Source organism: Dipodomys merriami, unplaced genomic scaffold (assembly GCF_024711535.1).
Source record: "Dipodomys merriami isolate MVZ:Mamm:240054 unplaced genomic scaffold, mDipMer1.0.p SCAF_55, whole genome shotgun sequence".
Taxonomy (NCBI): domain Eukaryota; kingdom Metazoa; phylum Chordata; class Mammalia; order Rodentia; family Heteromyidae; genus Dipodomys; species Dipodomys merriami.
Genome location: NW_027206124.1, coordinates 1,210,110 through 1,235,340, shown reverse-complemented (window position 1 = coordinate 1,235,340; position 25,231 = coordinate 1,210,110). Strand labels below are relative to the sequence as shown.

Here is a 25,231-nt window from a genome sequence, read left to right as displayed (position 1 = left end):
CTGTGACAATGTGACCGTGCACACGTGGGGATCCGGCCCAGCCCTTCACACAGGGCAGTTTTTATTCCATTCCTCCCCCTTGCCTCTCTCTCTTCCTTTCCTAGCCAGCTCTGGAGGAAGGAAACCCTGTGGCTACATTATTTGGGGATGGAAGGCTTCCTGGAAGACGCAGGTCCTGCCTGGGCCTCCATGTTGGGTGCTGGAGGAAGGCAGGGGCCAAGGGTTATTAATAGGCTTGGCCCAATGGGCCTGGGGGGTGGTGAATGTGATACAGAAGCGCAGCCCCAGGGTTGGGGACTACCTGACACCGGAAGGGGAGGGGGCGGGGACTGGAGGGGGGGAGACGCCACCTCCCAAAATAGCCAGGTCCCAAGACTATTTAAGTGGCCACCCTGCCACCAGACTCATTTTCCCACAGGATCCCCCACTAACCCAACTTCCGTGTACAGGCTCTGGCCTCTGCCCCGTCCAAGGTGAGTGGCAGCTTTCCAGCGTGGAGGCCGAGGCTGGGGATGCAGAGGGAGGGAGCTGGCTGGAAGGGACAGCGCATCCCTCCTTCCCTGGGGACCAGGGCTGGACAGCAGGGAAGCCTGGGGCCTGAGGGAATGAACTCCCAGCTCCTCCACCTGGCTCCTGGGTGACCCGATCCATCCCTCTCCCTCTAGGACCCAGAGGGCGGGGCCATGCACACGTGGGCCCACAGAGGGAATCCAGAACTCAGAAGGGCAGAAGGAAGGGCCCCCGCTGCACTGGTCCAGAGAGGCTAATGTCTGATGCCCTGCCTTGAGCATCAGACCCACGGGGTCCTCAGCAGCAGGGAGGGAGATGGAGAAAGGGAAGGGATGGTGGGAGGGGGAGGCAGGGGCTCAGATACATGGGCCCTGGGTATCAGGAAGGGGCATTAGTGGGTCACTGAGCCCTAGCATTGGAGGAGCCTGGGAGGATGCCCGCTGGCATGTCCTGGGGGTACTCATGGACCCTCTCAGCCTCTGTTTCCCCATCTGTAGTACACAGGGTCCCCAGGGAAAAGAGATATCTGCTCCAATTAGGCCTGAGAGCCAGCAGAGCCCCGGGACTTGAATTCGCAGCACGCCCAAGTGGAGGTGGCAGTGGCCACAGAAGGGGCTGCACGGGCGGCTGGGGGCTCTGGGTGGGCTTCATGGCCGCAGATAGCAGGTTAGGAGCTGCAGCCTCGGCGTATTGGGAGCCAGCTGGCAGGGGATGGTCTTGAAGGAGGTGACTCACTGGGAGCCGGCAGCTGAAGCCAGCCACTCCTAAGGTTTCCAGGAAGGGCAGCCCTCCAGGGCCCAGACATCGAGTCTGTGCTGACAGCGAGTGTCAGGGAACCTGAGCTCCCGACAGCTGGGCAGCTGTCCCTGGTCCCCTACCACAGCCCCAACCGCTGCCCACCTTCCTGGACCTTAAGTTAGAATCCTGTGGTCCTGGGCAGGAGACCACCCTCACCCTCGCATCAACCACAACACAGGGGGACAAAAGCCCCAGCTATGAAGAAGGTCACTGCCCAAGGTCACCATGGAGAGACTTAGCACTCCGCACACACCTCTAGAGCCCAGATCCCCAGACTCCCCAAACAGTGCTCCACCGGTCACAGCCAGAGTCGCTGACTGCATGAAAATTAGCCAGCATCACTTTCCCCAGAGGTGGAGCCCAGGCTACAGAGCCTGCTTAGATTGCCTAGAAAGTGTGATCGAAAGGGCTACCCTTCCCTTCCCCCACCCCCACCCCAAGTCCCACCGGCCTCCTGGGGAGGCGGTGCTTAAACACCACCCTCAGCAGTGTCCTTCACCTGGGCCTCTCCTTGGAGAGGTCCTCATAGCCAAGGGGAGTGGGGGACCCCAGATTTGGGGGACCTGGAGAAAAAGCAGTGGAGCTGAGGAGCCTCGTCCAGGCTTGCACCTCTGGAGGGTGAGGTTTCAGATTACACACACACACACACAATTCAGCAGGCAGATTTTTGCAGCATAACTTGGCATACGGAGCCCAGGAGAGACTAAGGAAGACATGGAGTGAGAATGGGTAAAGGCCAGAGCCTCCCCCCCCCTTCCCCTAGGGGTACAGACAGGCCCCCAGGGAGGACAGACTGGCCCCTGCAGGCCTGGGTCCCACTGGGCGGTGCATCACTCCCCACATCCAGATCAGAGATGCCCCAAACCTCCTGCTTGCCCTTGAGGGGCCAGCGATGTCTCCAGTCCCGGCTGGTGGCAGGGGAAACCCCTTCAATTCCCCGAGCTGGCACTTTGGCGACAGCCCCCCCACCCCCCGCCCCCTGGGGTGCGGCTACCCCCGCCGCCCGTGGAGCCCATCCCAGCGCTGAGCCCGGCGCCCCTGGCGCGGTGCCAGGCCGGGCGGTGCGTGCGCCTGGCGCGCGCCACTGCAGCGCTGGTCATATGAGCAGAAATGATGAGAAGAGCACTTTTTAATCTGTTCGCACTTGCTCTGCCCGCTCAAACAGTTGCAGGATGTCGATGACAGACTTGCTCAGCGCTGAGGACATCAAGAAGGCGATAGGAGCCTTTGCCGGTGAGCAGCGCCTCCCTCCCATTCCCCTGCCCCCCCCTCCACCTTCGCCCCCCTGCTGCCCGCCCCAGCCGACCCTCTCTCCGAGCTCCCGCATCCCGCATCGTTTCCCCTACCCCACCCCTGCCTGGATGGGGCCCGATGGTCCTCAGCTTTTCAGGGTGCGATCGGGAAGGCGGGTGCCCTGGCTGATGCTGCACAAAGTTGTGGGCACTGGAACGGTGGCTGCACTGGGAGAACTCGGGTCCGAGGAGGGACCTCCACCGGGGTTCTGGGGTTTGGGGAGCGGAGGAGGGGTGGGGAGGACTTTCCCTTTAAGCCGTGTCTTCTCCCCAGGACACTTTTTCTCCATCCTTATTCTGGACAAGCCATTTCCTGGAAGGCAGACTGCCCCAGCGCCCTGACCCTTAGGGTTCAAATCTCCTCACCTTTGGGGGGGGGAGGTGCCCCGACAGCGTGGTGACCTTCCCTACGCAGGTGCTCTGTCCAGACCTGGGTGAAGCCCTGGGCACCTGAAGCTTCCAGTCCCCTTCAGGGGGCGGCCAAGGAAGGGGGGAGCTCCCCGGCTGTCAGACCACCCTGCTGGGAACCTTAGCTTAGTTGTCAGCTTTCCCCATTCTGCCACCCGGGTAGGGAAACTGAGGCTGGGCAGCAAGGGAGGCTGGTCCAAGGTCATCTAGCCCAGCAGAAGAGGGATTCGAGCAGGGTGACCTGCCCGGCTCCATCCCCAGGCCCCATGGGAGGGAGAGGAGTCCTTCCCTTCAATGGCCTCGCGTCCACACCCACCCACCAGGTGCCTGAAGAAAGCCCTGCAGGGCTGAGGTGCTCGGAAAGAGGAGCCCCCCATGTGGAAAGTTAGGGAGAGCCAGAGACGGCCATCTCCCTCTTTCCCGTGCACCTCCTCTCCCACTGGGGAAGTTGTGGGAGACGGCCAGGGAGCTGTGCCCACCCACCCACCACCACACCACACCCTGGAAAGGGGGAGCCCCCTCCCCCACATACACACTGTCCCCACACACACCTCATACCCACATACACCTACAGACTCATGCACACATACACACACACACCTACACATACAGACTCACACACCTCACACACCTACACATACAGACTCACATACATACACATACTCACATACCTCACACTCACACACCTACACATGCAGACTCACACACACACTCACATACACACTCACACTCACACACTCACACTCACACACACAGATGGGTTCCTGCCTTACTGCCAGGACGTCTGGGTTCGCCCTTCCTCCCATCTTCCTCCTTTGACCTTGACAAAAGAAAAAAAACCCTTTCCCTCTCACTGTGGCTTTCCTGGGAAGGTTGTCCCTTCTCTAGCAGGTCACACGCCTGCGTGTGCCCCCTCCATCCACACCCCGGGCCACTCCGCTCGGCTCCCACCCAAAGGACTGTGTAGAAATGAGTTTTAGGAAAGCCAAAACCTATCAGACCATTGACAAGAGGTGCGAGGCGGGGGGAGAACAGGGGTGCAATGTGGGGGGACAACCTCCAGCCTGTGACCCTGACAGAGCCACCTGGCCTGGCGTAGACTCCCTCTGTCCTTTTAGGAAAAGCGGGGAGCTGGATAACCAATGCCGGGACCCCCACCCTGCCCTACACCCCATCTCTGTCCTCTTTTTAACCTGTCCTTTTTATCTCTGTCCTCTTTTTTCCACCACCACCCCCCCCCCCCAGCTGCCGAATCCTTCGACCACAAAAAGTTCTTCCAGATGGTGGGCCTGAAGAAAAAGAGTGCAGATGAGGTGAAGAAGGTTTTCCACATCTTGGACAAAGACAAGAGTGGCTTCATTGAGGAGGATGAGCTGGGGTAAACTGAGGCCTGAGGGGTGAAGGGAGGAAGCACTGGGAAGGGAAAGGGCTGGTGTTTGGGCTTTTCCTGTCCCCATCCGAGATGCCCTTCCATCTGTCACAGCAAGCAGGCTCCGATCTGACCCCCCACGACCCCTGGATGCCAGGGGAAGCTCACTTCCAGCACTGCTGCTTCCGGAAAAATCAAACCTTCTGCTCAAAGTGCAACTAACTAGGTTAAATGATAGCCACTTAATATTGCTAATGGAATGCTGCTACTTAATAATTGAATACATATGAACAAGCATTTGTCCGGACTGCTTCACGCCGCAGGCCAGGCAGGAGGCATTCTTGTTAGCATTTATTGATTTTTTTTCATGCATCTGAAAGGCACCTTCGCCCTTCAGCAGACCCCATCACTCTCAGAGTTGCCACCGAGAGCAATTTCTGGGCAAGCCAGGGACTGGGAGGCAGATGTTGGGGTCCAGGGTCCTTGGAGCAAAGCACTCAGGAGAAGCTTTGAACAAACAAACAAACAAAAATGCAAAGCTGTGTCAGCAGCAAATCCCCTTCACCTCCGCCCACCTGGCCCACATCTGTGCTTTGTGTCACCTAGTGGCCAAGACTATTTTGCATTTGGTCAGAGAAAGAGAAAGGGGGGAGGGAGAGGGAGTGGGGGCCAGAGAGGGGGGAGAAAGGAGGGAAGAGAGGGAAGGAGGGACAAGAAGGGTTTGGGGAGAAGCCATTTAAGTCAGAACTTCCCTCATCTAGCCTGTGTATCCATTCCCCCAAAGCATCCTACGGGGTCCCCCTCTAACTAGAACCTTCTCCCACCCATCCATGTCCAATATGCACAGGTACACATCCAGGCCACCTCTGTCCTTCAGGTAAAACCTTCTCCAGGGAACCTCCTGACTCTTGCCTCACCCTCTCCATTTCCTCCCATACTACCCAGCATGCCCTGTGCTCTCCCCGAGTCCTTGACCCACTTCTCCTTTATCCAGGTGGCATCCTAAGACCGCCACGAGGCCCCCAGAAGCCACACAGCCTGACCCCCTGACCCTCCAGGAGACATGTGGTGGATACTTGTGGAGGACAGCTGGTCCCCCTCACCCCCCACCAGGCAGACCAGTGACCTGGGGCTGGCCCAGCCACACCCATGCCATGGGGGGGGGGCAAGGTGACCTTTCACCTGACTCCCTCCCCACTGTCTCCCTTTCTTCCCACCAGATTCATCCTAAAGGGTTTCTCCTCGGATGCCAGAGACCTGTCTGCTAAAGAAACCAAGACATTGCTTGCCGCAGGGGACAAGGATGGAGACGGCAAGATCGGAGTTGAAGGTGGGTAGCCAGGGCCTGGGCTCTTGTGGATCCCAAGGTGTGTGGATGCGAATGGTTTGAAGCTATGTTTGTCCCAAAGAAAGAGACATTTGCAGGGGGAAAAAGCAAAGGTGACATGTTAGGTCTGAGATCTCTGAGCCACAGTGAGGCAGTAAAAAGCTGCTATATTTTCCTAAATTTGACCCCAGAAGAATAGATATATTTTTCCCCCTTTTCCCTACTGAGCAGATATTACAGGAGACGCTGGCTTTTCCTCCTCTTTGCCAACGCTCTGGTCTAGGCTATGCCTCCACAGGCTGTGTGACCCTGCACGGCCTCTCTGTTGAGCCAGAGGAAAGGAGACCCGCGGGTCCCCAAGGACCCCCTCAGAGTGTCTCATCCCAGGGGTGGAAATTCTTTATCTCCTCTCCATCCTCTCCTGATGTCCTGTACCTCAAGTCTCCGGTTTGGCCTTCAGTATATCTATATACACACCATGTCAGCCCTGTAGGAGAGCCAGGAGAAAGAGCGAGCCACCTCTCACCCAGGAATGAGGAAGGGTGCTTCTCCAGGTCTGCTCTGCATACAGGGGCGGGGTCCCTGTCCCTCAAGCCTGCCTGGCATTTGGGGGCAGGAGGGTGGGGTACATTTCTCAGCTATCTTCAGCATCTTGACATTTTGCAGATGGGTGTTGGTCCATTTTAAAGAGCTAGGATATAGTGGTAGAGCAGGAACTTGGAAACAGATCTGAATACATCTTTGTAGCCTGCTGAGGCCATCCCATGCCAATTTAAGAGAAAACTGGTTACAGGTGACTCTGGGAATCAAATCCCCAGCCTTGTTAGCTCTGTGACCACTCCGGGCCTCGGTTTCCTCATCTCTGAATTGAGGCCAAAGATGGCTGAGACCTCACAAGGCCCTTGTGAGACTAGATGTGCTCATGTGAATGTGCTCAGAACCAGGTCAGGCGCACAGCGAATGGGAAAGGTAGACTGCCACGTGAATTAAAACAGAGACCAGATGGTATTGCGCCTCTGACCACAGGTATCTAGCCATTACCCGACACAGAGCCGGTAGTGAGCAAGCACCTGTGGAGTGAGTGCAAGGCACAGACCCCCACCATCATTCCACTGTGCCCCTCACATCTGCAACCTTGCACGCCTCACCTGGCCACACCTGGGTCCTCTGCCTGGCACCCAGGTGCACAAGCTTGTTCTGAGTTGCTTGGATGTGTTATAGAAATTAAGTGTCTAGAGATACAGATTTTCTTTGGAGCGGGCGCCTCTGTGCACACCTTGGATAGAAGTTGATGAAGGAGAGTTTGTTCGTGCCAGAAACGAGAATGTGTTCGTGCCAAGGTCAGGTGCAGAGGTGACCCTGGCCGTCTGACCCCGGTTGCTCTTCTTGTGGCTAGGATCAAAAGAAGAGGTTTTCCAAGGTAGCAGGGAAGTTGCTGAGAGGTAATGGTGGCTTGGTGCATGGCCGGGCTATTTACGGACTACCTAAATGGTGAGGGAACACGGGGCAGTCTCTGGTCTGCCTCCCTGCCTTCCTGCCTCTCTTCTCCCGAGCTCAATCCAGTGCCAGCATTGGAGAAGGCAGAGGTGAGTTAGATCATTGCTAGGCTGGCTGCCCCGAGTAGTGGCTGTCTAACTCTCTCTCTTGGCTTCCTCCTCCATAATCTGCCCAGAAAAGCAGGGGAGAACTAAGCGCTGAGCATTAAGTATGTGCTCAAGTAACAGAGGCTGCACTAGTAATTTATTCCATCTCATATTTCCAGCTCTACACATACGCATATGTGCACATTGGGGGTACACAGTTGGAGAATGTGGGCTGGAATGTCCGTGATTGGGCAGCAGAGGCAGCTTTAGGCCAGGTATTGGCATCTGCTAAGGCAGGATGGCAGCAACAGTCAGTGTGCTTAGAAAGGGGCAGAAGATGGTTGGCTTGCCAGGAGTGAGAGAACTATTTGGGCATGTGATGCGCGTCTGGCATAGGCTCTATAAAGGTAGATGACAGTCGGGTGCTGGTGGCGCTACCTGTTACCCTAGCTACTCAGGAGGCTAAGATCTGAGGATCACGGTTCAAAGCCAACCTGGACAAGAAAGTGCATGAGACTCCTATCTCCAATTCACCATTTAGAAAGCCAGCCGTGGAGGTATGTGTGACTCAAGTGGTAGAGCTCCAGGTTGAATGAAAAAGCCAAGCAAGAGCTTGAGGCCCTGAGTTCACGCTCTAGTACCAGCACCAAAAGAAAGGAGTGGGGAGGGGAGGTAGATAATGCTTCAGGATGGCAGAGTCTGTTGGGGTGGTAGTATCAAGGACAGCTCTGAGGTTCAAGGTCATGTGGCTGGCAAGCAGGAGAGCTAGGATTCAACACCGAAGGCAGGGGCAAAGGAATGGGCAATGGTTATAGCTGCCCTCTTTAGGGAGTGGGCCCCACGGCCCGTGCTTTAGAGGGAAGACAGGCAGACACCCTTCCTCATGTCTCCATGCCCATTTCCCACACAGGGCCAGGTGGTGTGGTGATGTAACAAGGGTGGGGAGACTCGGGAAGTTCAGTTCCCAGAGCCCCAGCGCCCCACTTACCAGAACACACTCTCTGAAGCCAGGGGGCCTCTGCCCAAGGCAAAGTGCCTTGTGTTTAAAACCCAGATCAGCTCGCTAGCCAATCTCTGGGATCTCTTCCTAATTTGGGGGTTCCACAGGCACTCCAGTGGATCACCAAGGCCCGGGAATCTGATGCAGCCCAGCTGTATGACCTTGAATGACAGGAGAGAGAGCCAAGCTCGTGGAGGCCTGAATTGGTGCCAGACACCAACGAGTGTTGTTACAATCTGGGGTTATGGGTGGGGATGCCGAGGCTCAGAGAACCTGAGGGTTTGCCTTAAACCCCTGCAGGTAGGAAGAGAGAAGGTCAGGATGTGAGTTCAGGTCTGTGGGCTCAACACTCCTGCCCGGTACTGCTTTGTTCTTCTGCTCAAAATCTAGTGAGTTTAGCTGATTTACTGCTTGAGTGTCTCTCCCAACCTGTGCCAGTGCCACAGAGCAGAGACTTGCCTGCTCCCCGGTTCTCACCCCAGCACCTTGAATTGGGCTTGGGGTTCAGGGGGAAAACAGTGGAAAGTTGGTTTTGTGGATCTGTGAATGAATGAACAAAGTAGATGAAGACCTTTCTTGCTCCCTCCCCAGGTGCAGGGAGGAGGAGGGGTGGTCCCTGCATTTAGGGAGAGGCTGTCTGCAAGCCAAGGCTGGAGGTGGGGAGCTCTTGCCCGTGGGGTCTCAGGGAAGCTCAGAGCCAGGATGGGCACCTCGCTCAGCAGTTTGTCCCTCTAAGGGGACCCACACTGCCCAGGTTCTTTAAGATTCCAGAATGGAGGGAGTGGGAAGGAAGGCCGCATTCTAATAATAGTGCTGGCACATTCCCATAGTACTTCCAAGAAGCTGACGGACTTTTAGAGATGTAATCGATTGATTCACAGCCTCCGCCCAGAAATTCTGGGGCCGAGCTGGTGTGAGAAGTTAGGAAGGGGTGGAGGCTGTCCAAGAGCCTTGGTGCAGCCACCAAGGCTGGGTGCAAAGGCTGGCAGGCCCACAATGCAGTGCGGCAGGCCCATCCTCCAGGGCTTTCCTGTCCTAGCCAGCAATATCCAGGGCAGAGTTGGTTCCAGACCTCTGAGGGCCACAGACTGTCCTGGAGAGAAACTCTCCCTGGAGTTTCTGATCTCTAGGTGGGGCCCAAGTGTGTGCTTTTCTCACAAGTAACCGGGTGATACTGGTGGTCCCTGGAACTCCACTTTGAGAACCAGTGTCTCACCAGAACCCTAGGGAGTAGGGGCCATCACTGGTTGCATGTTACAAATGGGGAAACCGAGGCACCAAGCAGTTAAGGAGCATGCCTGGGGTCCCTCAGTAGTAGAGAGCCCTGAGCTTGAGGGTCCTGCCATGACCCGCTGCTACCAGACATTGGCTGGTAGCCCCAGCTCCCCAAACTCAATACTACGCATCAGGGCCACACGGTCAACAGGAACTCAGCTTAGCATCCACCTACATCCCGCAGCTCATTCAACCTCACAAGGGTTCCCCACGAACAGACAAGGAAACTGAGGCCCAGGGGACGAACAGTTTGACCACAAAGCTTGGGATCCTGTATCCAATTCTAAATACAAGATCTTCTCTGAGCTACAGCTGAGAATGGGCACCAACCCACATTTACGCATGTGCACGCATTCCTGCAGCCCCCCTCTCGTGCACAGGCCCCTTCACACATTCATGCACACACACGTGGACACACCCCCTACACACCTGCACACACTCAGGCCCTGTCTGCACACTTGCGCATGCACACATACACACACAGCGTCACACAGTGCCACACAGCACAACTGATCCTTTTCCTGCCCACCCAGTCCTTGATGGCTCCTCTTTCCTATGTGTTTGAAACCTGTCCCACTTCAAGAGCCTGGGCTTTGCATTTCCTGTTGCTGAGAGGTGCCTATAATTCATACCCTAGTGAAGACCACGGACCACACCTCCACCTGTGGGCCAGCCCAGCTGCTCCTTCTGGGGGATAAATGTTCTCACTCATCCTTAAGCATTCTAGTAAGCAGGGAGGTGTTGAAGGTCATAGAACTAGGGAAATAGACAAGTGCTTGGGTACCAGCCCTATGGAGGTCTCCTCCCCTCCCCCCTTCCTTCTTAGAGCAGCCATTCCCCCATCAATAAAGTAGGGGTACAGCATCATCGCCTCACAGTTCTGTTGCTTGCAGGGCTGGGGAGCTTTTTTTCCTGCCAAGGGCCATTTGTGTATTTAAAGCATCATTGCTGGGGCCAAGATTTATTGAATTTCACTTTGGAAAAAACAGAAAAAGAGAGAAAAAACAACTCATAGATTTATTGAATTTCGAGTCCTGCCCGTGGCCTTGGCAGGGCTGGACTAAATGATCTTGTAAGGCCCAAAGCCGGACATCCCCCACTGCCGAAAGCAACTGTCAGAGAAATGAGTCCTTTCCTCTCAGGTTATGGGAATGCTTTGTGTAGAAGCTGCCTCGAAGCCTTTTGCAACGTGTGGGAGACCTAGCCTCACAGAAATGGAACTCACGCCTGTCATCCCAGCTACTCAGGAGGCTGAGATCTGAGGATCACCATTCAAAGCCAGAACAGGCAAAAAAAAAAAAAAAAAAAAAGCCGGTGAGACTCTTATCTTCAAGTAACCAGCAAAAAGCCGGAAGTAGAGCAGTGGCTCAGCCTTGAGTGGAAAAAGCCAAGGGAGAGATGTGGAAACCGAGGCCTGGTGGATGGTTATGGGCAGATCCAAGACTGGATCTGGGCCTCTTAATCGTATCTCTTCCTCCTGAGCCTTTGGGGTTCTAAGTGGGTCCTGTGCTAAGCCATCTGCTCCTCTGAATTCCCGAGTGGATGTTCACTAGCTCTAGCCTTGTGCTGCGCTAGATAAGACAGAGCCGGGAGAGGATGCGGTGCAGGCTGCTTATGTAACTGGCCTCTGGGAAAATGGAGCAGCGGTCAGGGCAGAACGAGACGTCCTTCCTCCACCCATCTTTCTCCCTCCACCTTGGAGGCCACGGCTGAGTCAGGATGCAGAGTCAGGGTGCAGGACCGTTCCACTCACCTTCGAGCAGGAGACACAAGCCAAGAGGATCCTCCCACAGGAGCCGTCCTGCCTCAGTTTCCCTGTAAAGAAACTGGGTCTGAGCCAATGGGGATGAAATGGAATGACACCAGTGAGTCCCCCAGAGAACTGTTTGACACTCCTTCTTCGGGGCTGCCTGGCTTGACCCCAAATGACCCTGCCTCCTGGCTTAGCGAGATAGGAAAGTGATCTCTGCATGCAATAGCTATGTAAATGAAACCCAGCCTGGGAGCTATTTCCAGGAGAGGTGATAAACCAGGAGTGGGCCAGGCCCTGTCTCCTGGTCATCACGACAGAGGGACAGAGGCGAGGCCTTCCAGAAGCTGACTCAATGTCTCTGAGTTTCATTCGGGGCCATCAGCATCACCTGTCATGCGCTTCTAAATTTGTCCAATCCCCCAGCACCTCGGACTAGGGCAGACCTCATTAGGCTAATTTCAGTTTCCTGAAGGAAAGAAACGAGGAGCATCTGCCAGCCCTCCATCTGCCGTCTCCTGCCATCCCATCCCCACCTCCTCCATCTCTTTTTGATCAGCCAATGAGGACACGGACCAGGGACTTGCAGGGCCCTGGGAAGAGGTTCAGATTGCAAAGGTAGCACCGTCCCTGCAAGTCTTACAACGAAAGGAAGAACATTCTTGATCCTTCTCCAGGCTCAAGCCCCCTCATCTCAATGGTGTTCACCCACACCCCTCATCTCCCAGAATCCTTCCTGTTGCCCTACATCTTACAGATGAGGAAACTGAGGCAGGATGCTAACTCAGATGGTGCTTGGGAAACTTGAATCCGGTCAGCTGCTTGCGATTTAGCTTTCCTGTGTCTCCTGTTTAGGTCTTTCTTGTCCTACTTAGTTGTAGGGCTCTGCCAGGGACAGTGGCACTAACGTAAGCCAGCAGGCTGAGAGTAGCAGGTGCCCAGGTGGAGACAGAAAGTGGCTGGGGAACTGTGGAGATGAGCAGTAGCTCTGGCAGTAACGATGTTCATAAACATCGTTATGTGTGTGGCAGCGTCCTGTCTATGCCAGGCAGTGGCTAGGCTTGGTGTCCAAGTGGCCCCCAGGGGTCTTTGGGCACCAGCTCTGAGTGCCAGCTCTGGTGGGCCTTGACATCTGGCTGGCTCCTCCAAACTCTAAACTAGGTAATCTCAAAGCACCGCCTTTCAGATGCACAGTGAGATGGGGAACCTAGTCAAAGATCACAGGAGGAAGAGATGGGAGCTGGGAGTGGACCCCAGTTCTCAGGTTCCAAACACCCCCATTAGAGCCAAGAGAATGTGTTCTTAGACCCCACAGACAAGAAAGCTGAGCCAGGAGGGGGCTGGGTACCAGGTCCAGGCACCCAAAGACCTAGGCCTCCAACCCCCCACTCCCTGTCTCAGGACAGGGCCTGGCCCGCCGCCGCCAGGTCCTTGGTATCTGTCTTTGCTTTTAAGACAAGACAAGGTGTTCAAGAGGAGGCCTTTCAGCTGGGTGCTGGTGGCTCATGCCTGTCATTCTAGCTACTCAGGAGGCTGAGATCTGAGAATCGTGGTTCGAAGCCAGCCTTGGCAGGAAAGGCTGTGAGACTCTTATCTCCAATGAACCACCAGAAAACCAGAAGTGGCACTGTGGCTCAAGTGGTAGAGCGCTCGCCTTGAGCTGAAGAGCTGAGGGACAGCGCCCAGGATCAGAGTTCAAGCCCCATGACCGACAAAACAGAGAGAGGTGGGGGGGGGGAGGGAGAAGGCCCTTCAAGTAGAGGGTCCCCAACCGTACTGCCCTGTGGGGACACACAGATGCCCAAGAGGGGGCCCCACCCCAGCCCTGTCACAGGCTCATTAGAATCCTGGGTCCAATGCATAAAAGTCAGGCCTGTGGTCACCCCAAAGGCTTCTGAGCCATCCCAGGGTGCACAGAGAGAGGGCCTCACATAAAGAACCCACAGGCCCCAAATACATCTGAGGTTCAGGCTCCCCAGCGTCCGGCTTCTCCCAGCCTGGGACCCCACCAGCCCCCTTCCTGCCTAGTGAGTAGCCTGGGCACCCAGGGGCCCCTCTCCAGCAGTGACCGCGCCCAGGCCCCTGGGCCCCCGGGCCCCAGACAGGACAGGCTGGCTTTGCCAGAGAAGCTGGACAGACCGTGCTCGGTTCCTGGCAGGAACTGGGTCTGCAGTCGCATGGGGGCCAGCTGGCCAGGCTTCCTGAGGCCAGAGGACAGGCGGTGGCTCTGGGCCTTACTTTACCTGTGATCCTCTCCCCTCACGCCTCCATCCTTCTCTTTCCCCATTTGCAACATGTGCAGCACCCCTTTGCTGAACCCTGAGGAGGGGGTCATGAGACCCCCCCACACACCTCCATTCGCCACTTGTTTAGCAGGATCCTCAGTGTTCCAGAACCTTCCAGCAGCTGGGGGTGGGGGTGTGAGCCCTCTAAGAGTTGTCTTCCATTCTTGTGGGGAAGCCTGACAAAAATAAGTACATAAATAAGATCATTTCAGAGTGTGATAAGTACCATGAAGTAAATAAAAAAGGGCTGACGTGACAGAGCCGCCGGGCGGTGACACCAGAGCGGGGACATGTGTCACTCTACACCTCACAAAGTAGGTCAGACTTCTCCAGGGTGGACGGGGAGCTGAGCGTGCGTGCCGCTGCGTCACCTCTGCTGTGGTGGTGACCGTGGTGGAGCTAAACCCCTGGGCCTCAGTTTCCCCATCTGTGAGTGTGTCTCCCCAGGTAGTTGGGGGGAAATCAAGGCCATGCTGACCACAAACCATCAACATGCACGGTGGTTCATTAGACCAGGACAAGGGGTCGTGGCGCTATTTCTATGGAGGCATACCTTGAACCAGTTCACCCCTTCTTGTGCATTCTCTTAGTCCCTCCCTTCTCCTGCCCTTTTGGAGATAAATAACCAAGGTCCCACAGGCTCACAGAGGCTCCTGGGTGAGGAAACCAGCCTATGGTACTGGCCCGGGGAGGGGTTCTCTGAGAGTGTTTGGTGTCTCAGTAGTTTTTCGAGGCTCCATCCCTGCCCGCTGAAGAGCCTCAGGGTTTCAGGACCCTCACTCAAGTAAGTGGCCTCCTCATTGTCTCCCAGCTTGAGTCCCAGCCCAGACCCCCACATCCAGATCACCCTCTCCCCGTCCTGGGACAGCTCAGGGACAGGAGAAAGTGGCGCTTCTTTTCCAGGTATGCAGCCCCTCTCCCGGATGGGGCTGGGCCCAGCCAGCTCCAGGATATGCATGGCAGGTGTTGCTATGGTTGCTTTATGCTCTTTGACTTTTTAAGTTTTGAAACCATCACAATCTGCAGAACTGTGGCAGTGCTCAGGGGAGTTCCCTGACCTCTGCGTCCCCTCTCACCTCCACCTGGCGCGCCCCCTCATATAACTGCAGCTACAGTGGGGAACAAGGGGGCAGTGGGATGGCGGGTGCCACAGAGGCATTCTGCTTTAAAGGAGTTCAGGGCTGTGCGCACACCCATGCGCACTGGCTGGGACTTAAAGTCGGGGGCCTGGGCGCTGCTCAAGGCTGGCATTTTACTACTTGAGCCACAGCTTCACTTCCAGCTTTTGGTTAGTTAATTGGAACTAAGAGTCTATTGAATTTGTCTTCCCAAGCTGGCTTTGAACCACAATCTTTGGGCCTCCACCTCCTGAGTAGCTAGGATTACAGGTGTGAGCGGCTGGCTTCTGTCACAGCCTGTGTCACAGCCTGCCTTTCACTTGTCCCCAGGAGGAATGGCCTCTCCTATCTTCAGTGAGTGGACAGACAGAGAGGCTCAGGCCCTACAGCCCCTTCTCCTCCTCTTTCTCATTATTATTTACACTACACGGGGTTAAGCCCAGATCCTCACAGAGCCTTACTGCTCAAGCCACACACCCCAGCTCTTGTACATTTTGTTTTTGAGATAGGGTCTAACTTTGCCTGGGTTGAGGTCAAACTCTCCATCTTCCTGTCTCTACCTCCTGAGTAGCTAGGACTACAGGCATCCGCCACCATGCCTGAGCCAAACCCCTCACTGTTGTTCCCCAAGCTGGCTCTTCCCTGATCACGGCACTGCACTTTCCAGAGGTGACAGGGACTGAGCAGAGACCCTGTGCTTTGGCAGGCCTGGGCTGGGGACACCAAGTCTCAGAGATAGCTAGGGGTACCTGGTGACTCTTCTTTCTCATGGCAGTTTTTCCTCAGCAACCAAGTTCAGAAAAACTGCAGGTCCCTGAGCCTGTTTCTTCATCTGTGGACTAGGAGTGATGATAAATGATACAATTGTAGTCAGAGTTAAATAAGATATTAAAATAGGGCCTGGCTGCATACGGTGGTGCATGGTTGTACTCCTGGCACTTAGGGGACTGAAGCAGGAAAACTCACGAGTTTGAAGCTCATCTGGCCGCAGAGCAAGAATCTTTATCTCAAAACAACAGAACAGAGACCCAGTCAAAGCACCCTGTGGGCGGAGCAGCCTCTCTGGCGCCCCCTACCTGTTGCTCACTGTAACTCACCGCCTGTCCTTTTCTTTTGCAGAATTCTCCACTCTGGTGGCTGAAAGCTAAACAGCTCTGACTGGCCCAGGCCTGCCACCTCTCTGCCCCGAGCGCCCCATCTCAGCCCCTCTTGCCGCCCTCCTGCGTTTCTGTTCAGTTTGTTTATGTTATTTTTTACTCCCCCATCCCCTGCGGCCCTCGAATGACACCATTCTTCTGGAAAATGCTGGAGAAACAATAAAGTCTGTACCAACCAGACTCTGCCTGTGTGTGAGGACCAGGTCTGGTGGGTGCTGGAGCTGCGGACTCCCCCGCCAGGGTGGGGAGGGAGGCAAAGAGGGAAGGGCATGGAAGGGCAGCCTCTGGGCCTCTCCTCAGGGCTCAACCTAGAGGTTGAACCACAGGCCTCACTCCCTTTAATCCTTGGAACCTGTTCCTCTTGGTAAGTGATGTAACTAAATCCCATCTTGTAGTAGATGGAGAGGGGAAGCGATGTGAGAAGTGGAGCCTGCACAGCTAGGACTTGGTGCTGGGATTTGAGCACATCTATGGATGGATGCGTAGATGCCCTTTTAGAGGCTCCTGTTACAAATGACAGAAACCCAACTTGAAGTAAGTTAAGGAAGAAGGAGAAAGAGGAGGAGGAGGAAGAAAAGAAGGAGGAGGAGGAGGAGAGGAGACAGATGTATGTGGCTTATGTGGCTGAATGGCTTCAAGAATAGTTAGATCAAGGTTCTGATAACAGAACACAGTTCCTCTTTTCTTGTCTGAGAGCACTCTTTCCTTTGTGCTAGACGTATTATCAGGTAGGCTCTCCGCTCACGATGGCAAAACTCCCCCAGGTATGTCTACTCCAGGACCCACGAAGAAATAATTCTTCTCTCAACTATACCACCAGGGGCCCCAAACTTCGTCTCTTTGAAAGCAGTATCCAATGGGTATGGACTCTTTGCTCTCTGTGGCGCCCTCTGCAGGAGTGAATGTGCACAGCAACTCTAGGAAGTATGAACAGGATCCTGATTGCCCTTCTATAGTCTGGGACCTGAGGCACAAGGGGGCAAATGGTTGTCCAAGATCACACAGCACAAAAATGGCAGAACCAGGGCTGCAGCCCAGGAAGCCACCGCTGGAACCTGTGTCCCTCTGTGCATCTTTCACAGTGGCCAGGAGGAGGGACCCTGGCTGGGCCACTCCAGCTTCCATTGAGATTGCTTCTGCCATTTTCAAAGACAGATGCAATGTACATCACTCGCCTTCTGCTATTCCCCCCACCTCTGCCTCTCCCCCCACTTCATCCCCCCTAACCACCTGATTGGGCGCTTTGGATCATGTCCATCCTTGGATGTGGAGAGGCACCGCTGTGGAAATCAGAAGGGGGGTGGCCATGCAGGACTCTGTGGCACTCCTCCCTGGACAGGGCTTCACCTTAGGGTGTCCTGTGTGGAGTGGCCAGCAGGTCCAGGCATGAGTCCTGACTAGGAGCTGATCTCAAGCCATAGCCAGTGCCAAACAAGCACAGGCAGTGAGGGCACAGGGAGCAGGCAAGCCGGTGGCATGTCCCAGGAGGGAGGGAGAGCCATGGATGAGAACGTGGACATGGGAACAGATGCAGGGCACATGTGACCACCTGTGCTCCGGACAAATCAGGAGCAGCACTGGTCAGATTTCCACATGGGGACCCCAGGGGCCCTCAGGGGACCCAACTTCCAACCCTGTGATGGCTGCAGGAAGGAGGACCAGGAGCTGTTTCGGCTGAGCCCCTGTGTAATCAGGGGGCAGGGAATCAATCAACTGAACAATGATTGGGGACTTTACATCTTTGGCAAGGCCCAGCTTCTAATCACTGCTGTAACTCAGTGACATCTTCACATCCTGGGCCTTTGCAGTCAGGCTCCTCAAGCAAGCAAGGAAGAGAGAAAGGAGGGAAGGAAGGAAGGAAGTTTCCTTCTCTAGAGAATGTGCATGCCTCCAGTAGAAACTTGGAAAACAGGTGAGAGCTATATAGCGGGAGAGGAGAGCCAGTCATGTCACACAATGACCTCTGCCAGCCTCTGCTCCTTAGATCTGCCAAGCTGGTTTATCCCAACCGAGATCCAACCAGCAGGCTATGAGAACTTTCCCAGAAAGCTCTCATGGAGACACTGAGGCAGGCCCAGGGATATAGGGTTGCAGTCATTGTTACTTTGATCTGAGGTTTCCCTATGTTGCCAAGCTAGCCTTGAACTCCTGGACTCAAGCAATCCCCATGCCTCATCCTCCTGATTAGCAGGGACCAGGCACAGGGGCAACCGCGCACAGCTCCAAGTCATAAATTTTGCTTCAAGTTCAACTGTAAACTCAGATTGATCCAACTTCCCATTCCTCCAATATCTGAATCGTGGTAAGTCAGAAGATTTGGAGCTGTCTCGGAGCTGTCTCTGGTCATCCTACTGTTGTCAAAGCCAGCTTACAGCTGGAGGTTTGCCCTGTGTGGGCTGCAGGCACAGGCTCTGTCAGCCAATCACAGCCAGCCAATCACAGCCAGCCAATCATGGTCTGCTTGAACTCTGGAGGGAGGGAGACTGGGAACCGAGTCCTAGGGAACCCCCACTTAGCAGAGAGACCTCTGTGCACCCCACCCAGGGCACAGGGCACAGAGAAAGCCTCTGTCCTCACCACTGTGTGTGCCAGGAGCTACAAAAGGAAGTCACTGTCAACATGGAATATTCAAGGCACAAGCACGAGTGGTGCTGAGCTGAGAGGATCAGAGTAGGAGTAAGTGGGTCGGGAAGGGGCAGCAGGATCAAAGGCTCTGAGGCAGATCCCACAGAGGCAGATCCCCAGCTGCTCTGGGCACAGAGTTCGAAGGGCAGAGAGGGGCACCGCTTGCCACCAGGCCTGACAGCGGAGGGGGAGGAGGGAAAGTCAGACTTCACCCCGGAAACCTTAGTGGGGTTCTCAGTCATGTGAGGAGTCTATAGCCGTGGATAATGGCAAGGACTCTGCCGGGCACCGGTGCCTCACACCTGTAATCCTAGCCACTCAGGAGGTAAGATCAGGATTGACAGTCAAAGCCAGCCCCAGGCAGGAAATTCTGTGAGATTCAGATCTCTGATGAACCAGCCAGAAACTGGAAGTGGAGCTGTGAATCAAGAAGTAGAGCACTAGCCCTAGGGTGGGGGTGGAACGGGGGGGGGGGGGGGGGGCGGGGAGAAGCTCAGGGACAGCACCCAAACTCTGAGTTTCAAGCCCCAGGACCAGCACAAAAAAATAAAGTAAAAATAAAAAAGAAGAGATTGCCTATTTAAAATGTTCAGTTTTTCAAAGAAAAGGCTAGCTTCTGAATCGGAAAAAGAATGGAAGGGCTCAAGGGTGGATTCTTGGGCTAAGATTTTTAGGGAGCTGAGATACACGCTAAGGGGACCCCCAAACAGGGGCAGGGGATGGGGAGGGGCAGTCTGTCCCCCAGATCCAGTAGGGCTGAGGCTGAAGAGGGGGGACAAGGTTGACCCAGAGGGAGTAGCTAAACCTTGAGCCTGCAGTTAGACCTGGGTTCAGACTGAGCCATTAGAATTTTTTTCTCCAGTGCTTGAGTACAAGGACCAAAGTTCACACACACAGCCCAGAAGGAACTGCCAGGGCCCTGAGTAGGCCCTGGGATGTGAATCCAGAGACACTAGCTTGAGTGACCACTTCCCGCCCCCACCTCATCCCTCCCCCCCCCCCCCCCCCCCCGCCAGCCTTGAAAATGCATGAAAAACTCTAATCTTGGAATGTTCTAGAAAAGCAGCAGTTGGCTCCTACAGAAGAGCTGTCATGGCTGTTGAAGGAGGCCTGGGACTAGAGGGGTGATTTGCTCAACTTTCAAAAAACACAGCCACAAGATAAATCCAAAAGGGAAGCAGGCCCTGGGCACCCTCCTGCAGCTTTTCCTCAGTGGCTGCTGCCCCCTGCTGACAGAATCAGCACATGACACCTCCAGGCCAGGCCTGGTCACAGTTCAGTAGCCCTCCACTTCCCATTCCTGCCACACAGGTGCCAGCCTGGCATCCTCTGTCCTCTGTTGAGGCGTCGGCCCTCCAGTGCTGTCCTCAAAGAGAGAAACAGTCAGCGGACAGGCAGGGCACCAGAGACGATAGGGCATCTGCCAGCAAACTTGAAGCAGACAGCCACTGCTTTGCGTGGCCCTGGGGACTCATCGTGACCCATGCTCACCCCAGCTGGTGCTGGTCAGGAGGACTCCAGACCCTAGGTCTCTGTTAGCAGCAGGTGGGCAGACATGGACCCAGAGAGCTGAGGGCCAAGCAGGGATTCAAGTCCGGAGGCCTCGTAGATTTGTTTTAAATCTTGCATCTTCTCCTTGAGGAGAAGGAGAAGAGAGAGGGAAGGAGGGAGAGAGAGAGGGAGAGGGAGAGGAGAGGGAGAGAAGGAAAGGGAGAGGGAGAGGGAGAGAGAGAGGACCAGCTATGACATAGTAAAGAGTCCTGATCTAAATACACATATTTCCTACAAACCTAGTATACACTCTGCTGTTTTCTCTGTGAGGACCTCAGCCAATCTGCCTCTGTGCGTGTAAGGCAAACGTTCCTCCTGGGGCCATACACCATAGCTAAGGGGCTTCTCCATTCTTCAAAATGGATCTTACCTACCCAAAGGGATTGTTTTGTGCCCAGCAATCAATCCTACTTTTATACCAACTAAGATGGAGGTCTAATCCAGCCCAGGCAGAGGGAGGAGCAGCCCTCCCTGCCCCCTGCCCCCAGCTGTACAATGCTTAGGAACTTGACAGTGCAGGGGACTGTGTGGGGGACACTGTGACCATCAGTGGGCACCGTTGCTGAGCCCCAGCTCATTGCACACTGCTGTCAGGGCTGTGGGAAACAAGGCTCAGCTTAGGGTGGTGGAGCAGTCCACAGTGATAGTCAATACTGCCCAGAGCTCCATGCTTTCCCGAAGCCCTGGCTTCGTCACCCTGGCTGCGGAAGCAGCTCTGTCGGCCCATCCTCTTGCAGGGAGCGTCCAGGTCTACCTGGTCAGGCAGCAAGATGAGGGGAGGTGGCCCAAGGCCAGGAAACCCCCTCTAAATGCTCCCTGTACCCCTTACCTGCCTGGTGTTTTCCGGATGCTTGTGACTCATACCTGTAATCCTAGCTACTCAGGTGGCTGGAATCTGAGGATTAAGGTTCAAAGCCAGCATCCAGGGCAGGAAAGCCTGTGAGATTCATCTTCAAATTAATCACTACAAACCAGAAGCGGAGCTGTGGTTCAAGAGCTAAAGTACCAGCCTTGAGTGAAAAAGCTAACAGACAGCAGCTAGGCCCTGGGTTCAAGCACCAGTACTGACACTAATTAATTCATTAAAGATCATTACCAAAACTTGAGGACACATAAGCCTCTGGGCCCAGGTGACACACCTGCAACCCATTAGTCAGAAGGCAGACCAACACAGGCAGAAGAATGGAGAGACCCTTTCTCAACCCATAGGTGGGTATGCCTATCATCCCTCAGCCAGCTGGGAGGCTGAGTGAAAGGAGCACAATGCAGATCGGCCCAGGCAAAAGACCTGCGAGACTTCTTCCCAACAGAAAGCAGCTGGGCGTGGCGGCCTGTGCCACTCCTCTAGGCTACAATGGGAACTCTGAAACAGACAGATCGAAACGCAGGCAGGAAGCAAGGCCTTGCCTCAAAAATTAACTAGTGCAAGCTGGGCGCTGGTGGCTCACACCTGTAATCCTAGCTACTCAGGTGGCTGAAATCTGAGGATCAAGGTTTGAAGCCAGCCTGGGCAGGAAAGTCCGTGAGACTCTTATCTCTAATTAACCACCAGAAAACCAGAAATGGAGCTGTAGCTCAAAGTGGTAGAGTGCTAGCTTTGAGCAGAAAAGCTCAGAGACAGTGCCCAGGCACTGAGTTCAAGTCCCATGATTAAGGAAAAGAGTAAAATAAAATAACCAGTACCAAAAGGGGGGGGGGGAAGGCTGTGGGGGAGGAGGCAGAATTCACTATAAAGGGATTTTTCATCTCTCTGGAAAGATCAAAAAATGCTCCCCTGAAGGGCTGATTAGAACCACACAGAAAAGTCTCACAGAAGGGAGGGTATGGCCCTGGGAAGAAGAAACATAGCCCCTCAAGGCCTCCCCTCAAGAGGAGGGACAAACAAGGCTCCAAGAGGACATGACCCAGGGCTGTGGCTCTGTGGAGCTCCTGTGGCTCACTAAAGGGGTCCTTTAAGGAGTGTGATAGTTTGGGTAGAAAATATCCTCCAAAAATGCTCATATATTTTTGGTTTGGCTCAGGGTTTGGTCCCCAGCTGGTGGTGTTATTTTGGGAAGTTCTGGGAACTTCAGCAGGTGGAGCCTCGCCAGGGAAAGTAGGTCACTGAGTGTATCGTGGGGGCTCTCTCTGGTCCCAGGGCCCTCTTTCTCTCTCTCTTCTCTCTGCTTCCTGGCTACCATGAAGTGAGCAGCCTCTACCACAGCCACCCTCTCCCCCACCATGGTGTCTCAGAACCAACAGAGCCAGACACTGGGACTGAAGCCTCTCTGTGAGTTAACTAATATAAACACCTCCTTCCTCTGAAGTCGTTTATATTATATATTCTCTTACAGTGGCCTGAAGTCTGATAGGTACAGGGGAATGAGGTCGGTCAGAGTGGACAGGCTATCCTGGAAGAGGACTCTAAGAGGGAGACAGAGGAGAAGCAGGGAGGAGCCATGAAGAAGAGGCCTTTACTGAGATGCTAGTCATGAATCACGAGCGAAGGCTACATTGTCTTACTCTGCACTTAGAGCTGGAAACTTGACAGCTATCTATACAGTATATGTGTGGTGTATATGTCCCCTGCACGAGGCTGGCAACCACCCTAAGGCACCAAGCAGCTGTGGGAAGCCCCCTTCAGGGCCGGTGGCCGCTTAGCACAGGCATCTTGGAGAGGAGGGCCTTCCTGTTGTGTTGGCTACCCCAGTCCCAGTCCAGCTAGAGAGCAGGGCAGAATGTGGCCAACGTATGGCAGTGATGATCAATGGAATCTGCCTATGCAAATTCCTTCTCATCCCTCACTCAGCATCACTTGTTGCTCACCAGTGTCCAGACTATCCTGGTTTTGGATAGGGTAGGTATCCTTGAGGTCTGACCCCTGCCTTTCTCTCTATCCCCTACCCCTCCCTGCCTCTCTGCTCCCTGGCTGCCGTGAAATGAGCAGCCTCTGCCCCTTGCTCCTGCTTCTGTAATATTCTGCCTTACCGTAGGTCCAAAGCAATGGATCCAGCCAACCTTGGGTTGAAACCTCTGAAACTTTTCTCTATAAAGAAATCTTTTCTCTGTAAGTCGTTTCTCTCTGGTATTTTGTAATAGCTACACAGAGCTGACTAGGAGTGGGTGCTGTCACGGTTCCCTTTCTTCCTCAGTTCCTCACATGAGGTACGTTCTAGCTTTAGAGTCCAGGCCAGGAAGATGGCAATGGTTTGGCCCTGGCCTCTGATGGCAAAACCAGAGGTTCCCCAGGAAGTCAGCTGGTGTTTCCAGAACCTTCCAGAGGGAGAAGCAGAGTTGGCCTGCATGCTATCATACTATACATAGGTTAGGACACATGGTACATTTCAAATCAGAGGAAGTAGGCTGAGAAGAAAGGATGACTTCCCATCATCCCCCAGGGCATGTTTATTTTCTTCCCTTCCATTTAGATGTCACCTCAACTATTTCCACAGTTCAGATTTCTTTATTCCTTCAATTTATGAGTAATGAATATGTTACCAGAAAATAAGCACAGCCATCTACCGTGAGAAGTCGGGCAAGACATGAGACATAGTCTAAATGATAGAAAAGTTGATTAGAAAAGAAATATGAGAGCCAGGTACCAGTGGCTCATACCATAATAGCTACTCAGGAGGCTGAGATCTGAGGATCATAGTTCAAGTCCAGCCCAGAGAGAAAAACTCTTACCTCCAATTAACCACAAAAAGCTGGAAGTGGAGGTGTGCCTCACGTAGCAGAGTGCCAGCCAGAGTGAAAAAGCTAAGGGCCAGTGCCCAGGTCCTGAGTTTAAGCCCCAATACTGGCACTAAATAAGAAAAAATAAATATTTATGTGGCATGCTGCCACAAGAAGATGGATTCCATTCACCACTAGCTGTCTTCACAGTACAGATATAAGCGTTAGGCTTAGAAAGAAAGAATAAGGGGCAGAGGACAAAGACACACATAGGTCGAGTCCCTCCCTGTTACAGGTGTGGCCAGCCTGGTCATTGTGTCGGTTCTGATTTTCCTGGATTCTGGAGACGTTGTCACTTTAGGAGAGAAATCTGGTTCCCAGGAGATGACTCCTCCAGTTCCGGGTGCAGCCTGATCACCACAGGTGATTATCCTCATTTGGGGGGCGTCTGTCCTGCAAGGCTCTGTGCTATTCATTAAGGGGGGTGGGGAGGCACTTTGTCATAAAAGATGCTATTGCTCAGTCCTGACTTTTCTGGAACCCAAGGTGATGGCAAAGTGACTGTGGAGAGAATGGCTTAGGCCAAAGCATATACGAAATGGACTCCGGGGATGTCAATTGCTAGCAAAAAACAACATGTTTAAGTATCTGTTACACAGACACTTTCTGGAGATCACAAGCGGGCCCCTCTAGGGTGCCAGCGGACAGCATTTGGCCTTGGAGATGGCTCGAGAGCACTTCCCACCCCTAGGCCCAGCAGGGGCCCGGCCCGCCGTGGGTGGGGAAGGTGTTCGGTACAGCGCAGTATTGGCTCTGAGGCCCTCGTCTGTAAGCTTCCTCGGCGTGTGGCCACGCGCAGGGGAGCTGCTCCCCGCACTCGCCGGCACGAAGCCGGCGCGCGCGCGTCCTCCGCCACGCGCGCGTCCTCCGCCCCGCGCGCGCAAGTCAAGTCAGGTCCCGCGCGCGCAAGTCAGGTCCCGCGCGTCCACCTCCCCACTTCCCGGCACTGCGACTCCCCTGCTGCGCCCCGCTCCCCGGCCTTCTCAGCCGCCCCCGCCTTCTCTCTCTGTCTCTGAAATAAACTAATAATGACAAGAAGAAGAAGAGGAAGAACAATTCTAGAGCCGTGTTCTTAGCCGAACCTGGGAGAGCAGGACGGCGCAGCGACTCCACAGACAGCTCCGTTCCCGCCACGGCGGTTTCGTCTACTGCGCAGGCGCGGCGCTAGACTTTCCGGAACCTCCCCCCCCCGCCCCCATGTGGGCCAACCCACTTCCGAGAGAAGCAGGCGAATCCCCATTTCTCTCCGAGATGGTACAAGCCATCCTCTGGCCAATCAGAAAGCTTCTTTTAACACCGCCTCCTTGGAGTTACTCTTTCCCTCCCTCCCTCCCCCGGATGCTCCTGAGGAGGTGGGGGCGGGAGATGAGAATAATTGACATCATCTCAGACCATTTGCCAAGCGGGGTGAAATCGAAAAGCAGATACTGTTTCCAGTTGCTCGCGTGCGACGTCTATTAGTCCCGCCC

The 25,231-nt window shown here is 54.6% G+C and overlaps 1 protein-coding gene and 1 long non-coding RNA gene across 2 annotated transcripts; one reads left to right on the top strand and one right to left on the bottom strand.

Moving 5' to 3' along the window:
• Positions 1-455: 455 nt before the first annotated feature.
• Pvalb (parvalbumin) lies at positions 456-16,052 on the top strand. Its single transcript, XM_069999872.1, has 5 exons — positions 456-473; positions 2,474-2,541; positions 4,254-4,386; positions 5,598-5,707; positions 15,835-16,052. The coding sequence occupies exons 2-5, from the start codon at positions 2,481-2,483 to the stop codon at positions 15,861-15,863; spliced, it is 333 nt and encodes a 110-aa protein (XP_069855973.1). The 5' UTR covers positions 456-473; positions 2,474-2,480; the 3' UTR covers positions 15,864-16,052.
• Positions 11,155-24,894, bottom strand: LOC138811913 (uncharacterized). The gene is made up of 3 exons (XR_011367508.1): positions 24,845-24,894; positions 13,665-13,773; positions 11,155-11,377 (listed from the first exon to the last, which is right to left on the bottom strand). It is a non-coding gene; the product is annotated as an uncharacterized lncRNA (long non-coding RNA).
• Between the last annotated feature and the right edge of the window lie 337 nt (positions 24,895-25,231).

What these genes read in the sequence shown, in the direction of transcription:
- Pvalb (XM_069999872.1), top strand. Translation starts at nt 2,481, where the DNA reads ATGTCGATGACAGACTTGCTCAGCGCTGAGGACATCAAGAAGGCGATA. An exon ending in ATTGAGGAGGATGAGCTGGG is followed by an intron (nt 4,387 to 5,597) that starts GTAAACTGAGGC and finishes TCTTCCCACCAG; the next exon opens with ATTCATCCTAAAGGGTTTCT. An exon ending in CGGCAAGATCGGAGTTGAAG is followed by an intron (nt 5,708 to 15,834) that starts GTGGGTAGCCAG and finishes TTTCTTTTGCAG; the next exon opens with AATTCTCCACTCTGGTGGCT.